The following is a 23,179-nucleotide window of genomic DNA, read 5'->3' as shown; positions in this document are numbered from 1 at the left end:
TAAACTGCTCAATCTCTCTTTCTAAGACAAGTCCTTCATTCCTGGAATCAATCTAGTGAACCTTCTCTGAATGTATTTACGTTCTTCAAGTCAGTTGGCCTAAAATGTCCGTAGTACTCCAGATGCGGTCTCACCAATGCCCTATACTGTTGTAACATCACCTCCCTACTTTTATGCTCTCTTCCATTAGAAATGAATGCCAATACTAAATTTATACAGAGCCTCTTCTGTGCCAAGTAGTTGTTGAACTGATGACTGTAGTCACTGTTTTAATGCAGGTCAATAAGGCAGCTAAACTGTACATGGTAGGATTCCACAAACAGCAAATGATGAAATGTTTTGATGGTTATTGCTGAATAAATATCATCCAAGGCACTGCTCCTCTTCAAGTGGTACCACAAGATCCTTTACAATCATGGCACTACTCGAAGAAGAGCAGGGGAAGTTCCTCTGATGCCTTGGTTTAATATCTGATCTAAGGAACCTCTTACTCCAACACTCAGAACGTAATTTAAATGTCAATGCTCAAGTCTCTGGAGTGGGCTTTGAAACCTTGTTCTGCCTTGGCGTGGTGTAGCACTGAGCCAAGGTTAAGACTTGTATGCAAGAACAAAAAGAGCTAGCATTTGTGAAATTGTTCTGCCCAGAACCTAGTGTATTTTGGAAGAACATTTCTGTGGGGGCTGATTTATGCAGGGAAAGAAAAAGGAGAATATCTGATTATCCATCCCTGCGTTAACACCTTTCTGTTTACAAAATCTGAACAACTCCGTTGTTATACTTTAATCATCTTTATCAATTCCAGCCCATCTTTTCCTCCTCCCCTTGACTGGATGTTAACGTACCAGTCATTGCCTAGTAAAATATTCTTGAGATTAATCTGTATGTAGTAATTAGTCGCAATGGAAATGTAAGCTGTATTTAATGTTACCTTTGTTTTACAGTGCTGACAATAGTTGCCCGAGCTTTACCTTGGAGGTGTTAATGTTCGTCTGTACTGTTGATTTCTTTTCCCCCATGACACTTGTGCCATTCTTTCCGCCCTGGTTGACTTTGAGGATGTGGTATGTTCTTGTTGACGAGTAATCTGGCTTTCCCATTGCAACCTACTCTGAAATTCCCTGGTCATTGGGAATGGATTGATGACCAGAAAATCTATTCAATCTTGACTTCAACCAACTGTGTATATAGGGGCAATGGGAATTGAGAATGGTATAAGGTGACTACACCCCTGAGCTAAAGAAAACATCTGCTAAGGTTTTCTGCTTTTTGATGTCCAGTGACCACTGCAAGACAGTGTGTCAAGGTTGAGTGTAGTATGGTCCAGCTGTTGCCTACTAGAACACTGGCAATAATTGGCACTTTACGAGAGGGGGAAGATACTCAAAATGGAATGAAAGAGCCTTGGTGGGATTAATATTTCAGGTCATTCATTCTTTCTCCAGGTATCATGTCCTAAGAGGGTTTTGACGAACATGTTGGTTCATGGTTAAGCTTGGCAAATAGGTAACTACGTTTTTATAATGAGCTTGTTTGTATAACCTAATTTAGTCTTTGAATAGAATAGAGAAAGCACTATTTTGATAACGGTAATAAATTAGTACTTATTCAAAATCCTAATGCAACTAATGGTACCTCAGTTGCATACCCAAGTTTTCAGTTAAAGTCCCTTTGTGCATTTGCAAGTGTGTATGTTAAAATTTGGATGTAAACTAGATGAAACTCCATCATATCAAAATGCCTATTAGGTTCGTCTTGCAATTTTCCTCCTAATATCTGTATATACAGTAACTAGAATGCCTGTGTAGAAATAATCTTTATTAGTGTCGCAAGTAGACTTACATTAACACTGCAATGAAGTTACTGTGAAAATCCTCTAGTCGCCACACTCCAGTGTCTGTTCGGGTAAACTGAGGTAGAATTCAGAATGTCCAAGTCACCTAACAAGTGCATCTTTCGGGACTTGTGGAAGGAAACTGGAGCGCCCGGAAGAAACCCACTCAGACACTGGGAAAACGTGCAGACTCCGCACAGACAGTGACACAAGCCGGGAATCGAACCCGGATCCCTGGTGCTGTGAAGCAACAGTGCTAACCACCGTGCCGCCCGTAAATGCTAAAATTAAGTGTGCAGCAGAAGAGCGTACTTAAACACCCGGCTTTGTATAGTTTTAGCAGGACTTCCCTATTTTCTACTCCATTCCCTTTGAAATAAAGGCCAGCATTCCATTTGCCTTCCCAGTTACCTGCTGAACTTGCATGCTAGCTTTGTATGGACGGAGACCCCCAAAACCCTCTGTGCTGCAGTTTTCTGCAGTCTTAATTTAAATAATATTCAGCTCCTTTATTCTTCCTACCACAGTGCATAACTTCACATTTTCCTACATTATATTCCATCTGCCAAATTTTTGCCCACTCACCTAACCTGTCTCTATCCCTCTGTCAACCCTTCATGTAATTCTCACCACTTGCCATTCCACCTATTTTTGTGCCATTGGCAAACTTGGCAACAGTTCATTCATTTCCCTTGTCCAGGTCATTAATATATATTGTAAATAATTGTTGCCCCAGCACGGATCTCTGTGGCACTCCGCAAGTTGAGGTTGCCATACTGAAAATGCTGCTCTTATCCTAACTCTGTCTTCTATCAGTTAGCCAATCTTCCATCCATGCTAATATACTACCCCCAACACCATGGACTCTTATTAAATAGCCTTTTGTATGGTACTTTATTGAACACTTTTTGGAAATCCAAGTATATTGCATTTACTGGTTCCCCTTCATTTACCCGACTTGTCACCACCTGAAAGAATTTTTGTCAGGAATGATTTTTCCTTCATGAAGCCACATTGACTCTGCTTGACTCCGCCACAACCGGTCCACAGCGGACGCCATCTCCGTGGCCGTACACTCATCTCTGGGGCCGTACACTCATCTCTGGAACATCTCGATAATAAGGACACCTACGTCGGACTCCTATTCATTGACTACAGCTCTGTCTTCAACACCATAATCCTAGTCAAGCTCATATCAAAACTGCAAAACTTAGGACTTGGCTTCTCCCTCTGCAACCAGATTCTCAACTTCCTGACTAATAGAACACAATCAGGGATAAACAACGACATATCCACGATAGTCCTCAATACCGGGGCCCCGCAAGGCTGCGTACTTAGCCCCCTACTATACTTTCTATACACACGGCATGTGGCAAAATTTGGTTCCAACTCCATCTACATGTTTGCTGATGACATAACCTTAGTGGGTTGGATCTCTAACAATGATGAGTCAGAATACAGGAGGGAGATAGAAAACCTAGTGGCGTGGTGTAACGACAACTACAATGTCTCCCTCAACGTCAACAAAACTAAAGAGCTGGTCATTGACTTCAGGAAGCAAAGTATCATAAGCACCCCTGTCTGCATCCATGGTGCCGTGATGGGGATGGTTGACAACTTCAAATTCCTAGGTGTGCAGGTCACTAACAATCTGTCCTGGTCCACCCATGTCGACACTCCGACCAAGAAAGCACAACAGCTCCTATACTTAATGAGGAAATTCGGCACGTCCATATTGACTCTTAGCAATTTTTACAGATGCACCATGGAAAGCATTCTATCTGGCTGCATCACAGCCTGGTATGGCAACTGCTCGGCCCAAGACCATAAGAAACGACAAGAGTCGTGAACACAGCCCAGTCCATCACGCGAACCCGCCTCCCATCCATTGTCTCTGTCTGCACCTCCTGCTGCTGCCTTTGGAAAGCGGGCAGCGTAATCAAAGACCCTTCCCACCCGGGTTATTCTCTTCCAACTTCTTCCATCCGGCAGGAGATACAAAAGTCTGAGCATGCACTAGTGGGTTCAAAAACAGCTGTTACCAGACTCCTGAATGACCCTGTTGTGGACTCAACTGATTTCTTCGCGCACCTTTTCTACTGAGTAATACTACACTCTATGCTCGACCGATGCCTATGCCCATGTATTTACGTTGTGTATTTATGCATATCCATGTTTTACATGTTATATGTACATGTAACATTATACATGTTTTTCATGTATGAAACAATCTGTCTAGACTGTACACCTTTCCACTGTACCTCAGTACATGTGACAAATTATATTCAATTATATTATGCATTTATAAATGCTCTGCTATTACATCCTTTATAATGGATGCTAACATTTTCCTAATGGCAGATGTTAAGCATATAGTTGCTTGTTTTTTATCTGTCTCCTTTTTTGAATAAAGGTGTTACGTTGGCAGTTTTCCATTCCTCTGGGACTTTTCTAGAATTTAAAGATTCTTGGAAGATTACTACCAGTGCATCCACTTACTCTGTAGTGACTTCCTTTAATATCCTGGGATGCAGCCCATCAGATCCGGGGGATTTATCGGCCTTTAATCCCATTAGTTTCCCCAGTACCTTTTCCCTAGTTATTGTATTAATTTTCTCCCCCTTTATCCCTTGATTATTTATTTTTGGAGTGTTATTAGTGTCTTCCACCGTGAAGACTGACACAGCGTATTTGTTTAACTTCTCTGCCATTTCCTGGTTCTCCATTATTTTTCCCCCAGTCTCATTCTCTAATGTTTACTTTGACCTCTCTTTTTATATATTTAAAGAAGCCTTTGCTGTCCATTTTTATATTATCTTGCTAGTTTGCCCTCGGATTATCTTTTCCCTCATTATTATTTTTTTGGTAATCTTTTGGTTTTTAAAACTTGCCCAATCCTCTGGCTCATCACTAAAGTTTGCCACATTATATTTTTTCTTTCAGCTTAATGTTATCCTTCACTCGGTTAACCATGGTTGATTTATCTCCTTCCTAGAACCCTCCTTCCTCATTGGGATATATTTTAGTTGAGTCATGAACTATTTTCAGAAATGTCTGTCATTGCTGATTAACCGTCTTTCTGCTAAACTCCGGTTTCAGTACACTCCAGCCAACTCTCCCCTCCTTCCTTTTTTAATTACCCTTCTTTAAGTATGGCACAGTTGTTTCTGACCCAAGTTTCTCTCTCAAATTGAATGCTAAATTTTACCATGTTATGGTCACTGATTTCTAGGGGATCTTGTGCTCTTCAGATTGTTTATTAAATCTGTCTCATTACCCATTACCAAATCCAAAATAGCCTGTTCCTGGTTGGATCCACAACATATTCTGGCCTTGGGTGATCGTGTGTGGTTTGCACTTTATCCCCCGTATCTGTATGGGTTTCCTCCGGATGCCGGGGTTTCCTCCCACAATCCAAAGATGTGTCGGTTACGTTAATTGGCCATAATAAAATTACCCCTTTTTGATCATGGATGTGTAGGTTAGGTGGGGTTATGGTGTTTGGACGTGATGGGCCGTGTGGCCTCCTTCTGAACTGTAGGGATTCTATGTTCGAGATTGTTCTAAGAAACTCCCAAATACACTTTAGGAATTCTTGCTCATGGCTACCTCTGCCAACTTGATTTTCCCAATCTGCATGAAGATTAAAGTCATCCATGATTAAAGCGCACTGCCTTTTGTGCTGCTGTTCTGATTTATTTTCCATCCTACGGCATAAATACTATTTGGGGGCCTATAGTCTACTCCCGCCAGTGTCACCTTCCTCTTGTTATTTCTTGCCTCCACCCACATGTATTCTACATCTTCCAATCCAAGATATCTTCTTGGTATTGTACTGATTCCATCTTGTACTAATAAAGCTACCCCACCACACTTTCCTACCTGTCTGTCCTTATGAAAAGTCATATAACCCTGAATATTTAGTCCCCAGTTTTGATCTCCCTACAACCACATCTCAAGATCATACCCATTAACCTCAATTTGTGCTGTTAATTCATTTATGTTGCGCCAAATGTTGCATGTATTTAAGTAAAGAACCATTAATTTTGCATTACCATTTTTTCCCTTTTTGATCCTATTGTCTTTTTATGTTTGTACACTGTCCCTTTCTGTCACACTCTGGTATTATTATCTAAATAGCTGCCTTGTAATGCTGTTAAATCCTTGTGCTTTGTAAGCCTACATATCCCCTCTCTTTAGTTTAAAGTCCTCTATTTTCCTCCTGATGTAGTTTGCAGCTGGTCCCAGCACAGTTCAGATGTAGGCCTTCCATACGGTACAGTCCCCACTTTCCCAGGTACTGATGCCAGTGCCCCACAAACTGATTGATATATATATATAACCAGAGATACTTTTGGTCCCTTTTTAATAGCATTATCTGCCTGCTCCCATATTTAAGGATATTGTGAACTTGCTACCCACATGTTTAATCCTCCAAAGCACTTACATTTGAATTTATACTCTCAAAACGTTTACCTTTCCACTCTTCAGCAACTTGGATCAAAAATGCATTTAATATAGAAATGTCCCAAGGGCTATGCAGGAGCATTATTGTTTTAAATTCGACATCCAAGGTAAAGAGATTAAAATAGGGGAGGTAGAATTTGAGGAATCCTTTGAAAGAAGAGAGAGGCAGAAACATTTAGGGAGAAAATTCTACAATCTCAGATAGTTGAAGATGTGGTTAGTGGAATGATGAAATCCAGGAGAGACCAGTGATTTTGGATCGTAGGGTGTGGGAAATTACATATATACAGAGAGTTGGTGGAAGTATGAGGTGAGATTTGAAAATGTTGCTGAGAATTTTCATAACAAGGTATTGTGGCACTGACTATGAAAGTAGGTCATCAAGCACAGATGTGGTAGGTGAACATATCTTGGTGTGAGGTAACCTATAGACCAGTGGTTTTCAACATTTCTTTTGGTTAAGGAACCTTATGATCTAAACTTTTGTGAAGTCCTAACCATTGTGTCCAGGTAACATGTATATAATTTGTCGCATATTACAAATCTCTTTTCAAATTAAAAAATGAAAAATTAAACTATATTTAAAAATTGCATATTTGCAATCTACTAGTTTGGATTGTATGAGACCAGCATATCTTATTTCATTTTAGATTTTTGCACAAAGTTTTGAAAATTGTTTTGGTGTAATTTTCTAATGATTGACAATTACATGAAAGCTTTAGGGAAACAGTTGTAAAACACTGTTTTGGCTAAGTTCAGTTTTCCGGAGGGTGCATGGTGGGAGGCTAGCAAAGAGAGCATAAGAATATTCTAGTCAAGAGATGACGAAGGCATGGATGGTGTTTCAGCTGCAATTAACTTGAAGCAGGATTTTTAAACATTTTTTTTCTTGAACTGAATAACTTGCTGGGCCATTCCAGAGGGCTGTTGAGAGTCAACTACGTTGCTGTGGGTCTGGACTCCCATGTAGGCTAGACCGGGTAAGGATGGCAGATATCCTTCCCTAAAATATATCAGTGAACTAAATGTGTTTTTACCACAATCCATGGCAGTTGTCATGGTCACTACTACAGTGACTAGCTTTGTAATTCCAGATTTATTTATTGAATTTAAATTCCACTATCTGCTGTGGTGGGAATTGAACCGATCTCGCCAGTGCAATCGCCTGGCGCTCTCTCTCTCTGCAAGCTTTGGAATGATAGAGGGGGGTATAGTTGGTCTTGGTGATAGAAAGGAAATGGGCTGAAAGCTCAGCTGAGTTTCACAGTAAATTCATGTTTTGCCTTGTTTTCCCACTCCACGAAAGCTGATTGTGGTTCCTGCCTTGAATGAGTAGTTTTACATTGATAGCCTTGAATATTCCAATTGATTACCTTTTGGGGATTGGGATGAAGCTTAGGCTTCATCACTTACTAGTTAGATGTTTTACTTCTTTGTAATCTCAAAGTTGCTAGTGAAACTACTGAAACTATCACGTGGGAATTCAAAGAGATCTATTAGTGTTTTCATAAACTGTCCCCTCTTCCTACCCCATATTATTTAAAGGAACGTCTAACCCTATGGTTTTGAAATACAATAATCCCTTCGAAGTGGGAAAATCTCATTCTGAAGAATTTGTAGTTCCTTCTCTATTCAACAAAATAATTTTCAATTTGCCTGTTGCAATTTACAAAAACACAACAATATCTGTTTGATCTTTCACAAATTGTCCAGATTTTAGGGCGCCGAGTCTAGCTTACAAATTTAAAAATATTCAATTGTTGAGTTACATTGTGCAAAACTACATCATGTGGATGAGTTTGAACCTTCATTTGTGCCTCATTTTCCATTCATGGAGCTCAATTTCAAATATGACTCCTCTAATGGAGGCCGGGCATCTTCCTAAAGTTTGGGGGGTGGGGGAGGCAAATGACAACTTGTAGTCTATTAAAATATTAGCATGGGAAGAAGGTTTTCTGAATTCCAACATGTAGCTGAGCAGGTGAAGCATTAGTTGCTATCAGTAGAACACAGGTCATATGAATAATAATTAAACTGTTGGAAATGTTAATTGTAACTTCATTTGGGGAGAGAGAGAGGTGGGAGATGCATTCTGTACATTAAGGTTCTGTATGCATGTTGAAGATTTGGTTTAGGGGCACCACTTGAATGTCCACCTCTTTTCCTGCGATATAATTTGCTTAAAAGTAATTCCACAAATTCTTAAATGTTTTTTCTCTTAATGTAACAGTAAAGCTAAGAAATAGTATACACAGCCAACTGTGTTCACATACAATAATTATTATGAGAGCAGGAAAGAAATTTAACCATTTATTTCATCAGATTGGAAACCACATTCCTTCCTGATTTACATCTTTCTTAAATTACTGCTATAAGCATTGAGATATTTATGACCTGAATGTGACGCTGCTGTTATTGGCCAACAGAAGTAATGAACAGCACCATTTAATTTCGTAAATTCATCTTGAATTTTTATTTACCACACAATGTTTCACTTATGCTTATCTGTTATTAGTAGTTTTGTTATGGATTAGATCTGTGTCCTGCTAAAATGAATTGCTTTGTATATAAAATTGAAATTTCAGCGACAGTGCCTTGAGAAATGTGTATTTGCATTATACACATGATACACACCATAGGTACTACTGCAGATCCATTCCAAGAATAGAAATATTTTATTGCTCCACTTAAACAAAGAACAAAGAAATGTACAGCACAGGAACAGGCCCTTCGGCCCTCCAAGCCCGTGCCGACCATGCTGCCCGACTAAACTACAATCTTCTACACTTCCTGGGTCCGTATCCCTCTATTCCCATCCTATTCATGTATTTGTCAAGATGCCCCTTAAATGTCACTATCGTCCCTGCTTCCACCACCACCTCCGGTAGCGAGTTCCAGGCACCCACTACCCTCTGCGTAAAAAAACTTGCCTCGTACATCTACTCTAAACCTTGCCCCTCTCACCTTAAATCTATGCCCCCTAGTAATTGACCCCTCTACCCCGGGGAAAAGCCTCTGACTATCCACTTTGTCTATGCCCCTCATAATTTTGTAGACCTCTATCAAGTTGCCCCTCAACCTCCTTCGTTCCAGTGAGAACAAACCGAGTTTATTCAACCGCTCCTCATAGCTAATGCCCTCCATACCAGGCAACATTCTGGTAAATCTCTTCTGCACCCTCTCTAAAGCCTCCACATCCTTCTGGTAGTGTGACGACCAGAATTGAACACTATACTCCAAGTGTGGCCTAACTAAAGTTCTAAACAGCTGCAACATGACTTGCCAATTCTTCTACTCAGTGCCCCGGCCAATGAAGGCAAGCATGCCGTATGCCTTCTTGACTACCTCCTCCACCTGTGTTGCCCCTTTCAGTGACCTGTGGACCTGTACTCCTAGATCTCTTTGACTATCAATACTCTTGAGGGTTCTACCATTCACTGTATATTCCCTACCTGCATTAGACCTTCCAAAATGCATTACCTCACATTTGTCCGGATTAAACTCCATCTGCCATCTCTCCGCCCAACTCTCCAAACAATCTAAATCCTGCTGTATCCTCTGACAGTCCTCATCGCTATCCGCAATTCCACCAACCTTTGTGTCGTCTGCAAACTTACTAATCGGACCAGGTACATTTTCCTCCAAATCATTTATATATACTACAAACCGCAAAGGTCCCAGCACTGATCCCTGTGGAACACCACTGGTCACAGCCCTCCAACTAGAAAAGCATCCTTCCTTATCTGCCTCTATGACCTAGCCAGTTCTGTATCCACCTTGCCAGCTCACCCCTGATCCCGTGTGACTTCACCTTTTGTACTAGTCTACCATGACGGACCTTGTCAAAGGCCTTACTGAAGTCCATATAGACAACATCCACTGCCCTACCTGCAGCAATCATCTTCGTGACCTCGAAAAACTCTATCAAGTTAGTGAGACACGACCTCCCCTTCACAAAACCATGCTGCCTCTCATGAATACGTCCATTTGCTTCCAAATGGGAGTAGATCCTGTCTCGAAGAATTCTCTCCAGTAATTTCCCTACCACTGAAGTAAGGCTCACCGGCCTGTAGTTCCCTGGATTATCCTTGCTACCCTTCTTAAACAGAGGAACAACATTGGCTATTCTCCAGTCCTCCGGGACATCCCCTGAAGACAGTGAGGATCCAAAGATTTCTGTCAAGGCCTCAGCAATTTCCTCTCCAGCCTCCTTCAGTATTCTGGGGTAGATCCCATCAGGCCCTGGGGACTTACCTACCTTAATATTTATTAAGACACCCAACACCTCGTCTTTTTGGATCTCAATGTGACCCAGGCTATCTACACACCCTTCTCCAGACTCAACATCTACCAATTTCTTCTCTTTGGTGAATACTGATGCAAAGTATTCATTTAGTACCTCACCCATTTCCTCTGGCTCCACACATAGATTCCCTTGCCTATCCTTCAGTGGGCCAACCCTTTCCCTGGTTACCCTCTTGCTTTTTATGTACGTGTAAAAAGCCTTGGGATTTTCCTTAACCCTATTTGCCAATGACTTTTTGTGACCCCTTCTAGCCCTCCTGACTCCTTGCTTAAGTTCCTTCCTACTTTCCTTATATTCCACGCAGGCTTCGTCTGTTCCCAGCCTTTTAGCCCTGACAAATGCCTCCTTTTTCTTTTTGACGAGGCCTACAATATCTCTCGTTATCGAAGGTTCCCGAAAATTGCCGTATTTATCCTTCTTCCTCACAGGAACATGCCGGTCCTGAATTCCTTTCAACTGACACTTGAAAGCCTCCCACATGGCAGATGTTGATTTGCCCTCAAACATCCGCCCCCAATCTATGTTCTTCAGTTCCCGCCTAATATTGTTATAATTAGTCTTCCCCCAATTTAGCACATTCATCCTAGGACCACTCTTATCCTTGTCAACCAGTACTTTAAAACTTACTGAAACATACCATCCTGGAGTCTGTTTCACGTCCACAGAAGCGCCTATCTGTGCCCCCGACTATAGAGTCCCCTATTACTATTGCTCTTCTGCGCTTTGACCCTCCCTTCTGACCATCAGAGCCAGCCGTGGTGCCACTGCTCTGGCTGCTGCTGTTTTCCCCTGATAGGCTATCCCCCCCCGACAGTATCCAAAGTGGTATACCTGTTCGAGAGGGGGACAACCACAGGGGATTCCTGCACTGACTGCCTGCCCTTTCTGGTGGTCACCCATTTCTCTGCCTGCACCTTGGGTGTGACCACATTTATATAACTGCGATCTATGACGCTTTCCGCCACCTGCATACTCCTAAGTGCATCCAATTGCTGCTCCAACCGAACCATGCGGTCTGTGAGGAGCTCCAGTTGGGTGCACTTTCTGCAGATTATAAATTGGAAACATTGTATAAGCTATATTTAATTTTGATTGTACAGTTTTATAACAAAGCAAGTTCAAATATCCATTCTTATTTGGCTTTTGTTGCCCATTCCTAGTTGCTAATAAAAGAGTGGTGATCGTTTGTCCAAAAATGCTGCAGATTTGGTACAACTAAGGGAGTTGGTCAATTGTGTTTATATGATACTGAAGTCACATAGAACCAAGATGGTTAAAGACAGCCAGTTTTCTCCCCTAAAGGACAATGGATGTTTTTATGAAAATCTGACGGCTTCCATAACTGAATTCAGATTCCTAAACTGTCGTGATAATTGAATTTGCATGCTTTGGATTACTAGTCCAGCAATGTTCACCAGTGAATGAACATGCCCTATCCTGTTGCTATAAAACATTTCCTCAATTTTTTTCATTGAGAACAATGAGGCTAACAGTGCTTTGGGTTATTGTTGAGAAAATTGGTCAGCAATCTCCAGAGTATGCATGTGCATTTAATTGTGAAAAACTTTTAATTATGGCCTGAGTTAACTAGCTCCTCTACATGCATAACAGTACTTTGATGATTAAGTATTGTTGCCAATTCGCACCGGAGACACCAATAATGTTGCTCTTTTTAACTGGATACTGATATGACAGTTATTAATGATATTGCTTTTCAGAGTCGCTAGGTATCAAATGATACCACCACAAGGTTTTACTGGATATCGATCAAAAACCAACCAGTTAGTTAGTTCAAGTTCAATGATATTTACACACAAGAATTACTTCGACGTGCAACATAAAACACAACAAGCTAAATTACACCTAAAACTACAACAACCTGTACTTGTCTTCAGGCACCTGGCTTTATGCAGAGGAGCAAGGCCTTTGTTCGGATCTTGCGTGGTGGGTCTGGAGAAGTGACTTTGTTTCTGCTGGGCTCATCCGTCTGGTAGCGATCGTTGGTCTTGAACTTGTCTTCTGGTTGTGATGCTGCAGTTGGTTTTAGGCGTAGGTCGGGGCCAAGAGAGACCGAGCGCCGGGGCCAAGAGAGACTGAACACATGGCAGTCTCTCTCTTTATCCTTCTGGGGTATCACGCTCTTTTGGGCGGTCCTTAGCTTTGGACCCAATAATTCGGCAGGCTTCGATTACTGCCTTCGATTTTGGCCAATAAATGGGCGGGTGCCTTGATGGCGGGGTGTGTCCTGAGCGGTCATTGACCGTGGCTTTTTGGGCTCCCTGAGCAAAGGGAGTGGCGCCGATGAGTCTGTTTCTGTATCTGTTACCTGAGTACAGGTCATTTGTTCTGGTGAAATGGGCCATTGGAATGCAAAGTAGCTGGGGGTTTCTATAGCGTCCAGTTATCTGAATTGCCAATATACATAAGCTCTGAGCATCTTGAGTCCTGGGTTGACCATATTTCCCATGGTCCTTTGCAGCTGGCCCTATTTCCTGGGATTCTTTGTAAGTGGCCATCCCAGATGGCTACAGTATGTATTGAAATCAGTGCAAAGGTGTGAAGTTTAGATACTTAACTACTAAACATGGCAACAAAAACATGGCACTAACATAAACAAATATGGCAAGGTGGCACAGTGGTTAGCACTGCTGTCTCACCATGCCAGGGACCGATGTTCGATTCCGACCTTGGTTATCCCCCCTCCCGTGTCTGCATGGGTTTCCTCCGGGTGCTCCGGTTTTCTCCCACAGTCCAAAGATGTGGATTGGCCATGCTAAATTGCCCCTTAATGACCGAAAGGTTAGATGGGGTTACTTAATTACAGGGATAGGATGGGGGCATGGGCCTAGGTGGTGCGCTCTTTGGAGGGTCGGTGCAGATGTGATGGGCCAAATGGCTGCGTTTTGCACTGTAGTGATTCTAGGACAAAACATTGAGGCCGATGCATGCAGGCATAAGTGAGTTCCCACTGGTGTGATCAGTCAAAATTACTACGTCAAAGCCTCTCCTCGTTCTGTTGTTTCTTCCACCCGCCCCCCCATGGTGATTTAAAATCTTTGATATATTGAGTGATTTCATTCACAAGCTACATCTTATCCATTCATTGTTTTAAACAGCAGTTAGTTTTATCATTTGTTAAAATCTTAAATTAGAAAGATGTACATTTTAACCTGGGGTTACCCCATCTCTGGATCTGTAAAGATTTAATCACCTGCTAATGCTCGCATTCCAAGCATTGTCTGGCATCTTTGAATCTGTCTGTATATATATATATATATATATATATATATATATATATATAAAAAGGAGCAGCGCTCCGAAAGCTAGTGACATCGAAACAAACCTATTGGACTTTAACCTGGTGTTGTAAAACGTCTTACTGTGCTCACCCCAGTCCAACGCCGGCATCTCCACATCGTGTTCAATAGTGATATGGGTCTCTACAACCCACATTCCACCTGATCCTTCCCTTTTTTGGGATTAGTGTGATTACTGCCTGCTTCATCGTCTCCGGCAACTCCCCCCTCTCTAGTGCTTCATTAAACGCCTCCAACAGATGTGGTGCCAGGTCCGCCGCAAATTCCTTCTAAAATGCTGCCGGGTACCCATCTGGCCCAAGGGACTTCTCCGACTTCATACCCCTGATACTATCCAGCACCTCCCTCAGCCCCAGGGGCTTCTCCGAAGCCTGCCTCTGTGTTTCCTCCACTTGGGGAAATTCCAGCTCTCCAGAAACCACCACATGTCCGCCTTCTCTCCTGGGTCTGCCTCATAAAGTCCCTGGTAATACTGTCTAAATGCCTCATTTATCTTCCCTGGCTCTGACACCACATCCCCAGCCCCAGTCCGGAACTTCAATATTTCCCTAGACGCAGCCTGCCTCCGCAGCTGGTGCGCCAGCATGCGGCTCGCCTTCACCCCATACTCTTATTGCACCCCTCTTGCCCTACCGCCCTCCCTGTTGTCGGCCTGTCAAATTGCCCCTGCAACTTTTTTCCTCCTCATCAATCCCTTCACGGTGGGCACCCTCAAATATTCCCTCTTCACCTCCACTATCTCGCTCACTAGACGGTCATGTTCTGCCCTCCTTTCCTTAATCACACGAACCGTAAATGAGATAATTTCTCCCCGGACCACTGCCTTCAGCGCTTACCAAAAAATGCCCGTCGACACCTCCCCATTCTGATTGAACTCCACATAATCCCTAATCGCCAATCGCACCTCATCACAAAAACCTCCCACCGCCAACAACCCCGAGTCAAACCTTAACCCCGGCCTCTGCTCTCGTCCTGTACTGAACGAATATCCAGCCAGTGGGGTGCATGATCTGAGATAACTATCCCCGCATACTCTGCCCCCTCCACCCCAACCAAAATCTCCCGACTCACTACAAAGTAATCAATCCTCGAATACACCTTATAGACGTGTGAAAAGAAGGAATACTCCCTTCCCCCCTGGGTTCTGAAAGCGCCATGGATCCACCATATGCATCCTCTCCAACCCCCCCCCCCCCCACCCCCCCAGCTCCCTTGCCATTCGTACCCTACCCATCGACCTGGGGCTCGATCTATCTCTCGGCTCCAGGAAACAAGTTAAAATCTCCTCCCATGATCAACTGGTATGTGGCCAAATCCGGGACTGCTGCCAGCAACCCCCTCATAAAACCCACGTCATCCCAATTTGGGGCATGCACATTTACGAACACTACCGGTCCCCCTTCCAATACCCCACTCGCAATCACATATCTCCCACCTGGATCCCTCACCTCCTTCGCACTCACTAATCCCATTTTTTTTGCTCATTAAAATCGCCACACCCCTCGATTTCAAATCAGACCCCGAGTGAAAAACCTGCCTGACCCACCCCTCCCTTAACCTAACCTGGTCCTTCACACGGAGGTGTGTCTTCTGCAAAAAGACAACCCCCGCTTTCAAGCTCCTGAGGTGCGCGAACACCCGCGACCTTTTAATCGGCCCATTCAGTCCCCGGGCGTTCCACGTTACCAACCTTACCGGAGGCTTGTGTCTCCAATCCCCTCTACCGTCCGTCATCTTCCCCACTTAACTCCTGCCCCTTTAATTCCACTCTGTACCTAGCCCATCCCAGATGGCCCATTTCTTCGCCCTTGACCATGTTATCTCTCACACCCTGCCGCGTCGCAGAACCCCCCCCCCCTGCTTTCCCCTTCCCTTCTTCCTCCCCCCCACTTCCCCTTTCCCCCTTCCCCCCAGCCACCCTTCTTGACCTTGTCCCCCACCACCTCACTTCCGTTCACCAGCATAACCTGCTAGCGCAGCTGCCCCTGCCCAAAAGCACATCCTAATGACCTCCCCCTCCCTCTCCTCTCCCCACTCAGCTCCAAGAAGAAGGCCTCCTGCTGGCCTTGCCCTCCCCCACCCAAACAATGACTTCTCCTGAACTCCAGGTAGCCTTCTCCAAAAGCAAACAAACAGTCCCATAAAACAGGAGGGGGGATGGGAACATCCATCGCCACAGAAACATTACACCCCTACAACTCCTTACAATCTCAACATTGAACAGAAACCCCTCCCCCTACAAAAAAGGGCAGAAATCCCCCAATCCGGTTCCCAAGCATTGTCCACTCAGTTCTCTCCCAGTTTATGCTCCTTCATGAAGTCTTCGGCCGCTTCTGGGGTCTCAAAATAATACTCCCGGCTTCCGAACGTCACATATAATTTTGCCGGGTAGAGCACCCCAATCTTGATCTGCCGCCGATACAGCAGCGCCTTGACCTTGTTGAAACCTGCCCGCCGTCTTGCCAACTCTGCTCCGATGTCCTGATAAATCCGGGCGTTATTTCCCTCCCAGTCGCAGCTACGCTTCTCCCTGGCCCACCGCAGAATTTTCTCTCTCTCCACAAATTTATGGAGTCTCACGGTCACCGCCTGCGGCAGCTCCCCAGCTCTTGTCGAGACCTATGCGCTCAGTCCATTTAGGGTGCCTTATCTAGCACCCCTTCTGCCACCAGTCCCGCCAGCATCCTCAAGTCATACCTCGTGGCACTCACATCTTCCACTACATCAGGCAGGCCCACTATTCACAGGTTCTGCCTTCTCGAGGCATTCTCCTGCTCCTCCACCTTTGCCGTCAATGTTTTACAGAGGTCTTCTAGGAGCCCCACCTCCAGAGCCACCACACGATAGCTGTGGTCCGAGATCTCACGTTCAATTTCCCGAATCTGTGACCCCTGCACCTCCAAACACCTCTCCATCCGTTCCAAAGTACCCTTGTAGGTGCCACAACTTCTGCAATGGCTTTTGCATAATCCTCATGCATTTCTTTTCTCTCTTTATGGAATTCCTCCTTGATAAAAGTCATCAGTTCCTGTATCTGGGGCCTTACAGCTTGCCCCTCCCCGCCTGCATGCTGGAAGAGACTGAAGCACAAGACTGTTTCAACTTTCCAGCCAAACCTCTCACTTTTCTGCCGGGTCCGGTGATCAGAAGACATACCATTGCAGGGGTAAACTACTCCTCTAACATTCACCTACGCCTTTTCATCAAGATTCCACCCAGATCTGGGTAAAAAGAGCCCTTTTCTGTGACTTTAAACAGGAACAGCTCTTTAGGTGACCAATCACTCCATGGTCACAAGTGGAAGTCTTGGCAATAGATTTTTAGTGGCTTGAAACCTCTGATATTTATATCAGTATGGCTCTCTGTAGTTAAAAAATCAATCAATTTGATTTTGGAACAAATTGCTCAACCAATCTTTGAATGCAAACTGCACTTCTGGGTAATCTTCTATTCCTGTTGACTTCACAGTGACCTGTGATGCATGGTGTGTTTATGCCCTGTTTTCTGATTGCTAAAGCAAGCTTTATCGTGGTAGCATCGTCAGCATTAATTTTAAACATTCCAAGATTGGTCGTGAGCAGTTGCAGTTGTAGTGAGGGATATTGCACTTGCTGAGCTCAGATGTGGAGTGACTGAATGTAGGTTAAATGATCTATTGAGAGAGGTCTTTCATTTTCATTTTATTACAATAATATATATTTATATATATTAATATACCTATTTTCTAAAATATTTTTGAGGATATTGATGTGGAGTGATTTTTTGAGGGAAACACAAGCTCGATCATGAAGTTAATACTGAGTGTCAAACACCACTTGGAAGGGCCCAAGTGTTAAATGTTGAATGGCTTATTCTTCAATTTCATTTGAGTTCACAGTGCAATGCAATTACATTGACAACAGTGATAGCTGAACATTAATGAGCTCTCGTTCTATTTTATAGCTCTTCTTTTGACACAATATCAACTGTTCGCGTGGCAGTAAAAAAACTTTCCAGACCCTTTCAATCCATCATTCATGCAAAACGAACATACAGAGAGCTACGATTGTTAAAACATATGAAACATGAAAATGTAAGTACTCTATGTACTCGAGTTTGAATTATTCTGATATTCAAAATGACCATTTTTTGTAAGTATTGAAAGTTACAATTATCAATGTGGTATGGAATTTCATCCTAAAATAACATTGTAAATATTTTGTTTTTATAAATGGGAGTAAGATTTTGCACTACTGGACATGAAAATTTGCATATTTTCTTTACAAGTAGGCCCTTTTTATTTGATTACCTTAATATCCTTGCAGCAAAGCTGACATGTTAATTAGTAGGGATTATGTGAATTTGCTATAGCTCAAATTGTGGCTTAAGAGTAGAAGTGTTTTGGTGATGCCAGTTTAGTAGCACTTGTCATCTCATACAGTTTCTTTAAATTTTCTCCAGATTTATAATAAAATTATCCATCACAGAAGGAGACTATTCGCCACATTGTGCATGTCCTGGCTCTTGAGAGTTATCCCATTAATCTCTCATCCCTGCAGATGTTTCCTTTGAAAATATATCCCATTCCCTTAAAATTACTGTTGAATCTGCTACCAAAACCCTGTATGATAGTGCATTCCAGATCATAGTTACATTTAAAAGAAAAACACCTCCCTGATTCTTTTGTCAATTGTCTTTTGGTTACCAATTCTCCTGTCTGTTTCCTGTTGTTAAAACCCTCTTGCAGTGTTCAGTATTCTGCCATCCCACATTTCCTAATTTGGGAACTCTTACCTACCTGCATAACTTGTTGCATATCCCATGACGCTATACTGTGCCCAACACACTCTTTCATCCCAAATCTCCACTCATTTTCCCACACACAGAAGTAACCATTGCTACTCCTAAATCTCGCTCCCACTTGTACCACTTTCAAATCCTATAAACCTCCCTCACCAATAATCTCATCTTCAAACGCAGCTTTCTCTATTCTCAGACTCTAGTATGCACCACCAACTGCTTTCAAATTTTGGAGCTCTCCGCACAGCCTTCCTATTCCCCAAGAGTACTTTTCCTCTACAGTTGTTAAACCATTCTTCCAAATTCTTGCATTACCTTAATGCCCTTTATATCAGCTCTGTTTTGCAATGCATGTATACACATGTCCACCTCTGGCTCTACTGGAAAAGTTAATTATAGAACAAATTAAGCAAAAAAAATTGTACAAATGTGTCAGTATGCTAAAGCCTCTTTTCCTATATTGGACGTATTGAATGGCTCCCAATGTCTTCCTGTAGTCTAAGAACATTGTGGTCTTTCAAAGAAAGACCTATTTTGTTCTGTCTTAGCAAGTGAATCAGAAGGGGTATGGACTGTTATAGACTTCCTTTACAATTCATTGTACTTAACACTTGTTGTTTGGCTGAATTTGTGGTTCACAGCCTCAAGATTTAAAAAATTGGTTTATTTGGGCACTTTGTCAAATGTAAGGAGAGAAAAGAGCTGCTGTTTCCAGTCCAGATGACCCTTTGTCAAAGCTCATCTGGACTCGAAACGTTAGCTCTTCTCTCCTTACAGATGCTGCCAGACCTGAGATTTTCCAGCATTTTCTCTTTTGGTTTCAGATTCCAGTATCCGCAGTAATTGTTTTTATACTTTGTCACGTGTTGACTTTCTATATGGAAATTTTGCTTCCATATAAGCAGAGTTGCCTCATATTTATTCAGCTAGGTTTGAAATTAAGCATTTCTTCATCGTTAAACCCAACCTGAATTGTGCAATTTCATGTTGCTGAATACTCCATTAACCCATGTTGGTTTGAGAACCTTTGCTTTTCTCTTGAGGTGGGGAAAACTAAACTTGCATAAAATTTTATTTGAAAATATGCTTCATGGATCCTACCTGTCGTCGGTTTAGGGGTGACTGGAGTGATCAGCAGAGGGAATGGTCCCTCATTACTATTTAACCATATTTACTTTACATCATTGTTGCAGGAAAAGATTAGTTTATATACACTTGCCTTTGTTTGTAATCTCCAGATGATTTTTCCAAAAAGATGTCTCTAGTGCCTGTATAACTAGCAGAAAAAATATGTTTCATCCCAACTAAAGGTGCAAAAGGGTTTTGAAACACCTGTAAAATTAAGATTGTTAACCCTCTATATTATGAACGTTATCCCTTGACTTAAATTTTTGTTTTCATAGGTAATTGGCCTATTGGATGTTTTCACACCAGCAACAACTTTGGAAGATTTTACAGATGTGTAAGTATGCCACTTTATAAATTTGTGTTGTTTTTCTGAAATTTGTTTTGCAAAGCCAATATTTTGTGCATCACAGCAAATTCCTGTTTCTTCCCGTTCCTCCAAAAAAAATTGCTTGGTTACCAGCTACTTTAAATCAACCACCCTTCCCTCAGATGAAAGTGGCTTCCTATGCAACACTAGTTATGAGTAACCACTTGATAAATTATCCTGGAAATCATGGAGGACATGACTAAGTTATCAATTGAATTTTATCTGTGGCTGTTCGTAGCCTTGTAAAAACTGTATTCTCTTCACATTTAAAAAAAAAAAAAAAATTAAATCTGTTTCTTAAATTATTTTTCATAATCAATGCACCTGGAAACAAACAAAAGAAGGGAACAATCTCACAACACCCAATTAACTTCAAAACAAAAACTAACCTAAACAACTGACGGTGGAAAACTTCTTAAAAAAGGAAATAAATGGTTGCCAACTTGGGTAGAACCTCTCCACTGACCCCATGATGGTAAACTTGACCTTCTCCAAATGCAGACACAACATTAAGTCACCAAGCCAAGCAGAGGCATTAGGCGGAGTGGAAAACATCTACCCCAGCAAAATTCACCTCCAGGCTATCAACAAGACAAAGACAAGGACATCCACTTTCACCCCAGACCGCCTTCACCTCTGCTATATCACCAGTGAATCTGACGCCCTGACCATGGCCACCAGCGGACACAGATCCAAATCTACAGAGTATCTCTGACATGGTATCAAAGAATAAAACCCAAAGGCCTCCCAGTTTGAGACAAGACCACTACATATATATGCCTGCCCAAGAGAACAGCGCTAGCACTTTCCCCCAACACCGGGGAAGATACCACTCATCCTTGCCCTGGTCAAGTCGGACATGCCATGCAAGACCTTAAACTGAATCTGGCTCAACCGAGCACATGAAGATGTGGCATTTGCCCTATGGAGGGCCTCACTCCACACCTCACCATTAAGAATGAGATCCAATTCACACTTTCCAATAATTTGAACCCTACCCTCCTAGAATCTGTAGTGTTCTGCTCCATAGGGACAGACAGTCAGGGGCCTAGCCCTCCCCAACTTATTGTTTTATTACTGGGCAGCCAATATTCAAAATATATTGTTGTGGTTTAGCGACCCTGGATCCATTTGGGGACAAATGGAAGCTCGCTCATACGCTAATTCTACTCTTCTTGCAATAATTACTGACCGTTAACGTCCCCCCCCCCCCCCCCCCCCCCCCATTAGTACCTGTACGGTACAGTAGCACAGTGGTTAGCACTGTTGCTTCACAGCGCCAGGGTCCCGGGTTAGATTCCCGCTTGGGTCACTATTTGTGCGGAGTCTGCACATTCTCCCCGTGTCTGTATGTGTTTCCTCCGGGTGCTCCAGTTTCCTCCCTTAAATCCCAAAAGACATGCTTGTTAGGTGAATTGGACATTCAGAATTCTCCCTCTTGTGTACCTGAACGGGCGATGTGGCAACTGGGGGATTTTCACAGTAACTTCATTGCAGTGTTAATGTAAGCCTACTTGTGACAATAATAATAACAATAAAATTCTCCTCAAATTCAGAGGGGGTCTCCTCCCTGAGAATTTGGGTGTAGTATAGACAGCATTTCAAGCTCCTTTCCTTGTGTTAGCTAGCCGCTATTGAAATAATTACCTCTTCTTTCTTGGTTTGGATTTGACATTTAAATCTTGGGAGGCGACGTATCTGGAGCGGTTTGGTGACCTCTTCATGGCGGGGAGCTTTGCCAGTTTTAAGGAGTTAGCTGAGAAATTCCAGTTGCCCAATTCCAGTCGGTTTAGGTTTTTCCACTTATTGAACGTTTCCCTCCTTTCCTTTGGCGCCATCCTCTTTCCTGTTGATGGGGTTTCTGTCTCTGGCTAGGCTTTTCTACTGCTAACCAGGTTGATGTAACTTAACTTGTGAAGTGAGGCCAGCTGTGGGTCACTAGGACTCCCAAATAGCGAAAGCTTGTCTTAGCAAGGCAAGGAGGTAACATCCCCGGTTGGGCTCTCCTCCCAGAGGTGTTGACCGGGAAATATTCACTCTAAACTAAGTTCAACTTGTACCCAGAGAAGGTGCCAAAGGTTAAGCCACTTTATTATGTTGTGGTGCGGCATGATGGTGCAGTGGTAGGCACCACGGCGCCGAGGACCCGGGTTCGATCACTGCCCTGGGTCACTGTCCACGTGGAGTTTGCACGTTCTCCCCGTATTTGCGTGGGTCTCACCCCACAACCCAAAGATGTGCAGGGTAAGTGGATTGGGCATGCTAAATTGCCCCTTAATTGGGGAAAAAAAAACACATTATGTCATCTATGGAGGGTGCTGGATCCGTAATATAAAGAAGTAGGTCGTCCACGTAAAGGAACGTCTGGTGCTCCACCCCTCCCTGATCAATTCCCTTCGAATTTTTTAAAATTACTTTATCAGAGTTACAAAGCCAGAGCTCCATGTGGACAGTGACCCGGGCAGTGATCGAACCCGGGTCCTCGGCGCCGTGAGGCAGCAGTCCCTACCACTGCACCATCATGCCGCACCACAACATAATAAAGTGGCTTAACCCCTAATCCAGCTCCTTACCTGCTCCAAAAAACAATTTAAATTGAATCCAATTCATGGTCCCCACAAGAGAGACATACCAGATCCAGGCATTACACCTGACTTCGCGGTCATCTTAGCCAAAAGGCCGAGAAGCGATAATCCCCCTCCACTTAACAGAAGACCTCAACGATTTTGCAAGCGGCAGTATTGCCAGAGCAAACAAGAGTAGGGACAGTGGCCAGCCCTGCCGTGTGCCCCTGTTTAAAGGGAAGTAGAGTTCAAGATGTTCGTACAAACACTGGCAGTGGGGGTCTTATACAACAGACTAATTCAATAAATAAATACATTTGTGGCCAAAACTAACCCTCCCAAGAGAAACTGAACTGGACTAGCCACATTAATACTGTGGCTACCAGGGCAGGTCAAAGTCTAGGAATCCTACGGTGA

At 43.1% G+C, this 23,179-nt stretch overlaps 1 protein-coding gene across 5 annotated transcripts in view; it reads left to right on the top strand.

The window, feature by feature from the left end:
* LOC140393835 (mitogen-activated protein kinase 14) overlaps positions 1-23,179 on the top strand; it is a 73,288-nt gene that overhangs the window by 11,654 nt on the left and 38,455 nt on the right. For all 5 annotated transcript variants that reach the window (XM_072480347.1, XM_072480346.1, XM_072480349.1 and 2 more), the window contains exons 2-3: positions 17,867-17,996; positions 20,107-20,165. In XM_072480347.1, coding sequence (XP_072336448.1) covers positions 17,867-17,996; positions 20,107-20,165 — 189 coding nt within the window. The remainder of the gene's footprint in view (positions 1-17,866; positions 17,997-20,106; positions 20,166-23,179) is intronic.

The sequence above is a fragment of the Scyliorhinus torazame genome, chromosome 17, assembly GCF_047496885.1.
Source record: "Scyliorhinus torazame isolate Kashiwa2021f chromosome 17, sScyTor2.1, whole genome shotgun sequence".
Lineage (NCBI taxonomy): Eukaryota > Metazoa > Chordata > Chondrichthyes > Carcharhiniformes > Scyliorhinidae > Scyliorhinus > Scyliorhinus torazame.
Note: the sequence above shows the minus strand (reverse complement) of the source record. Positions and strands in the feature narration are given on the sequence as shown.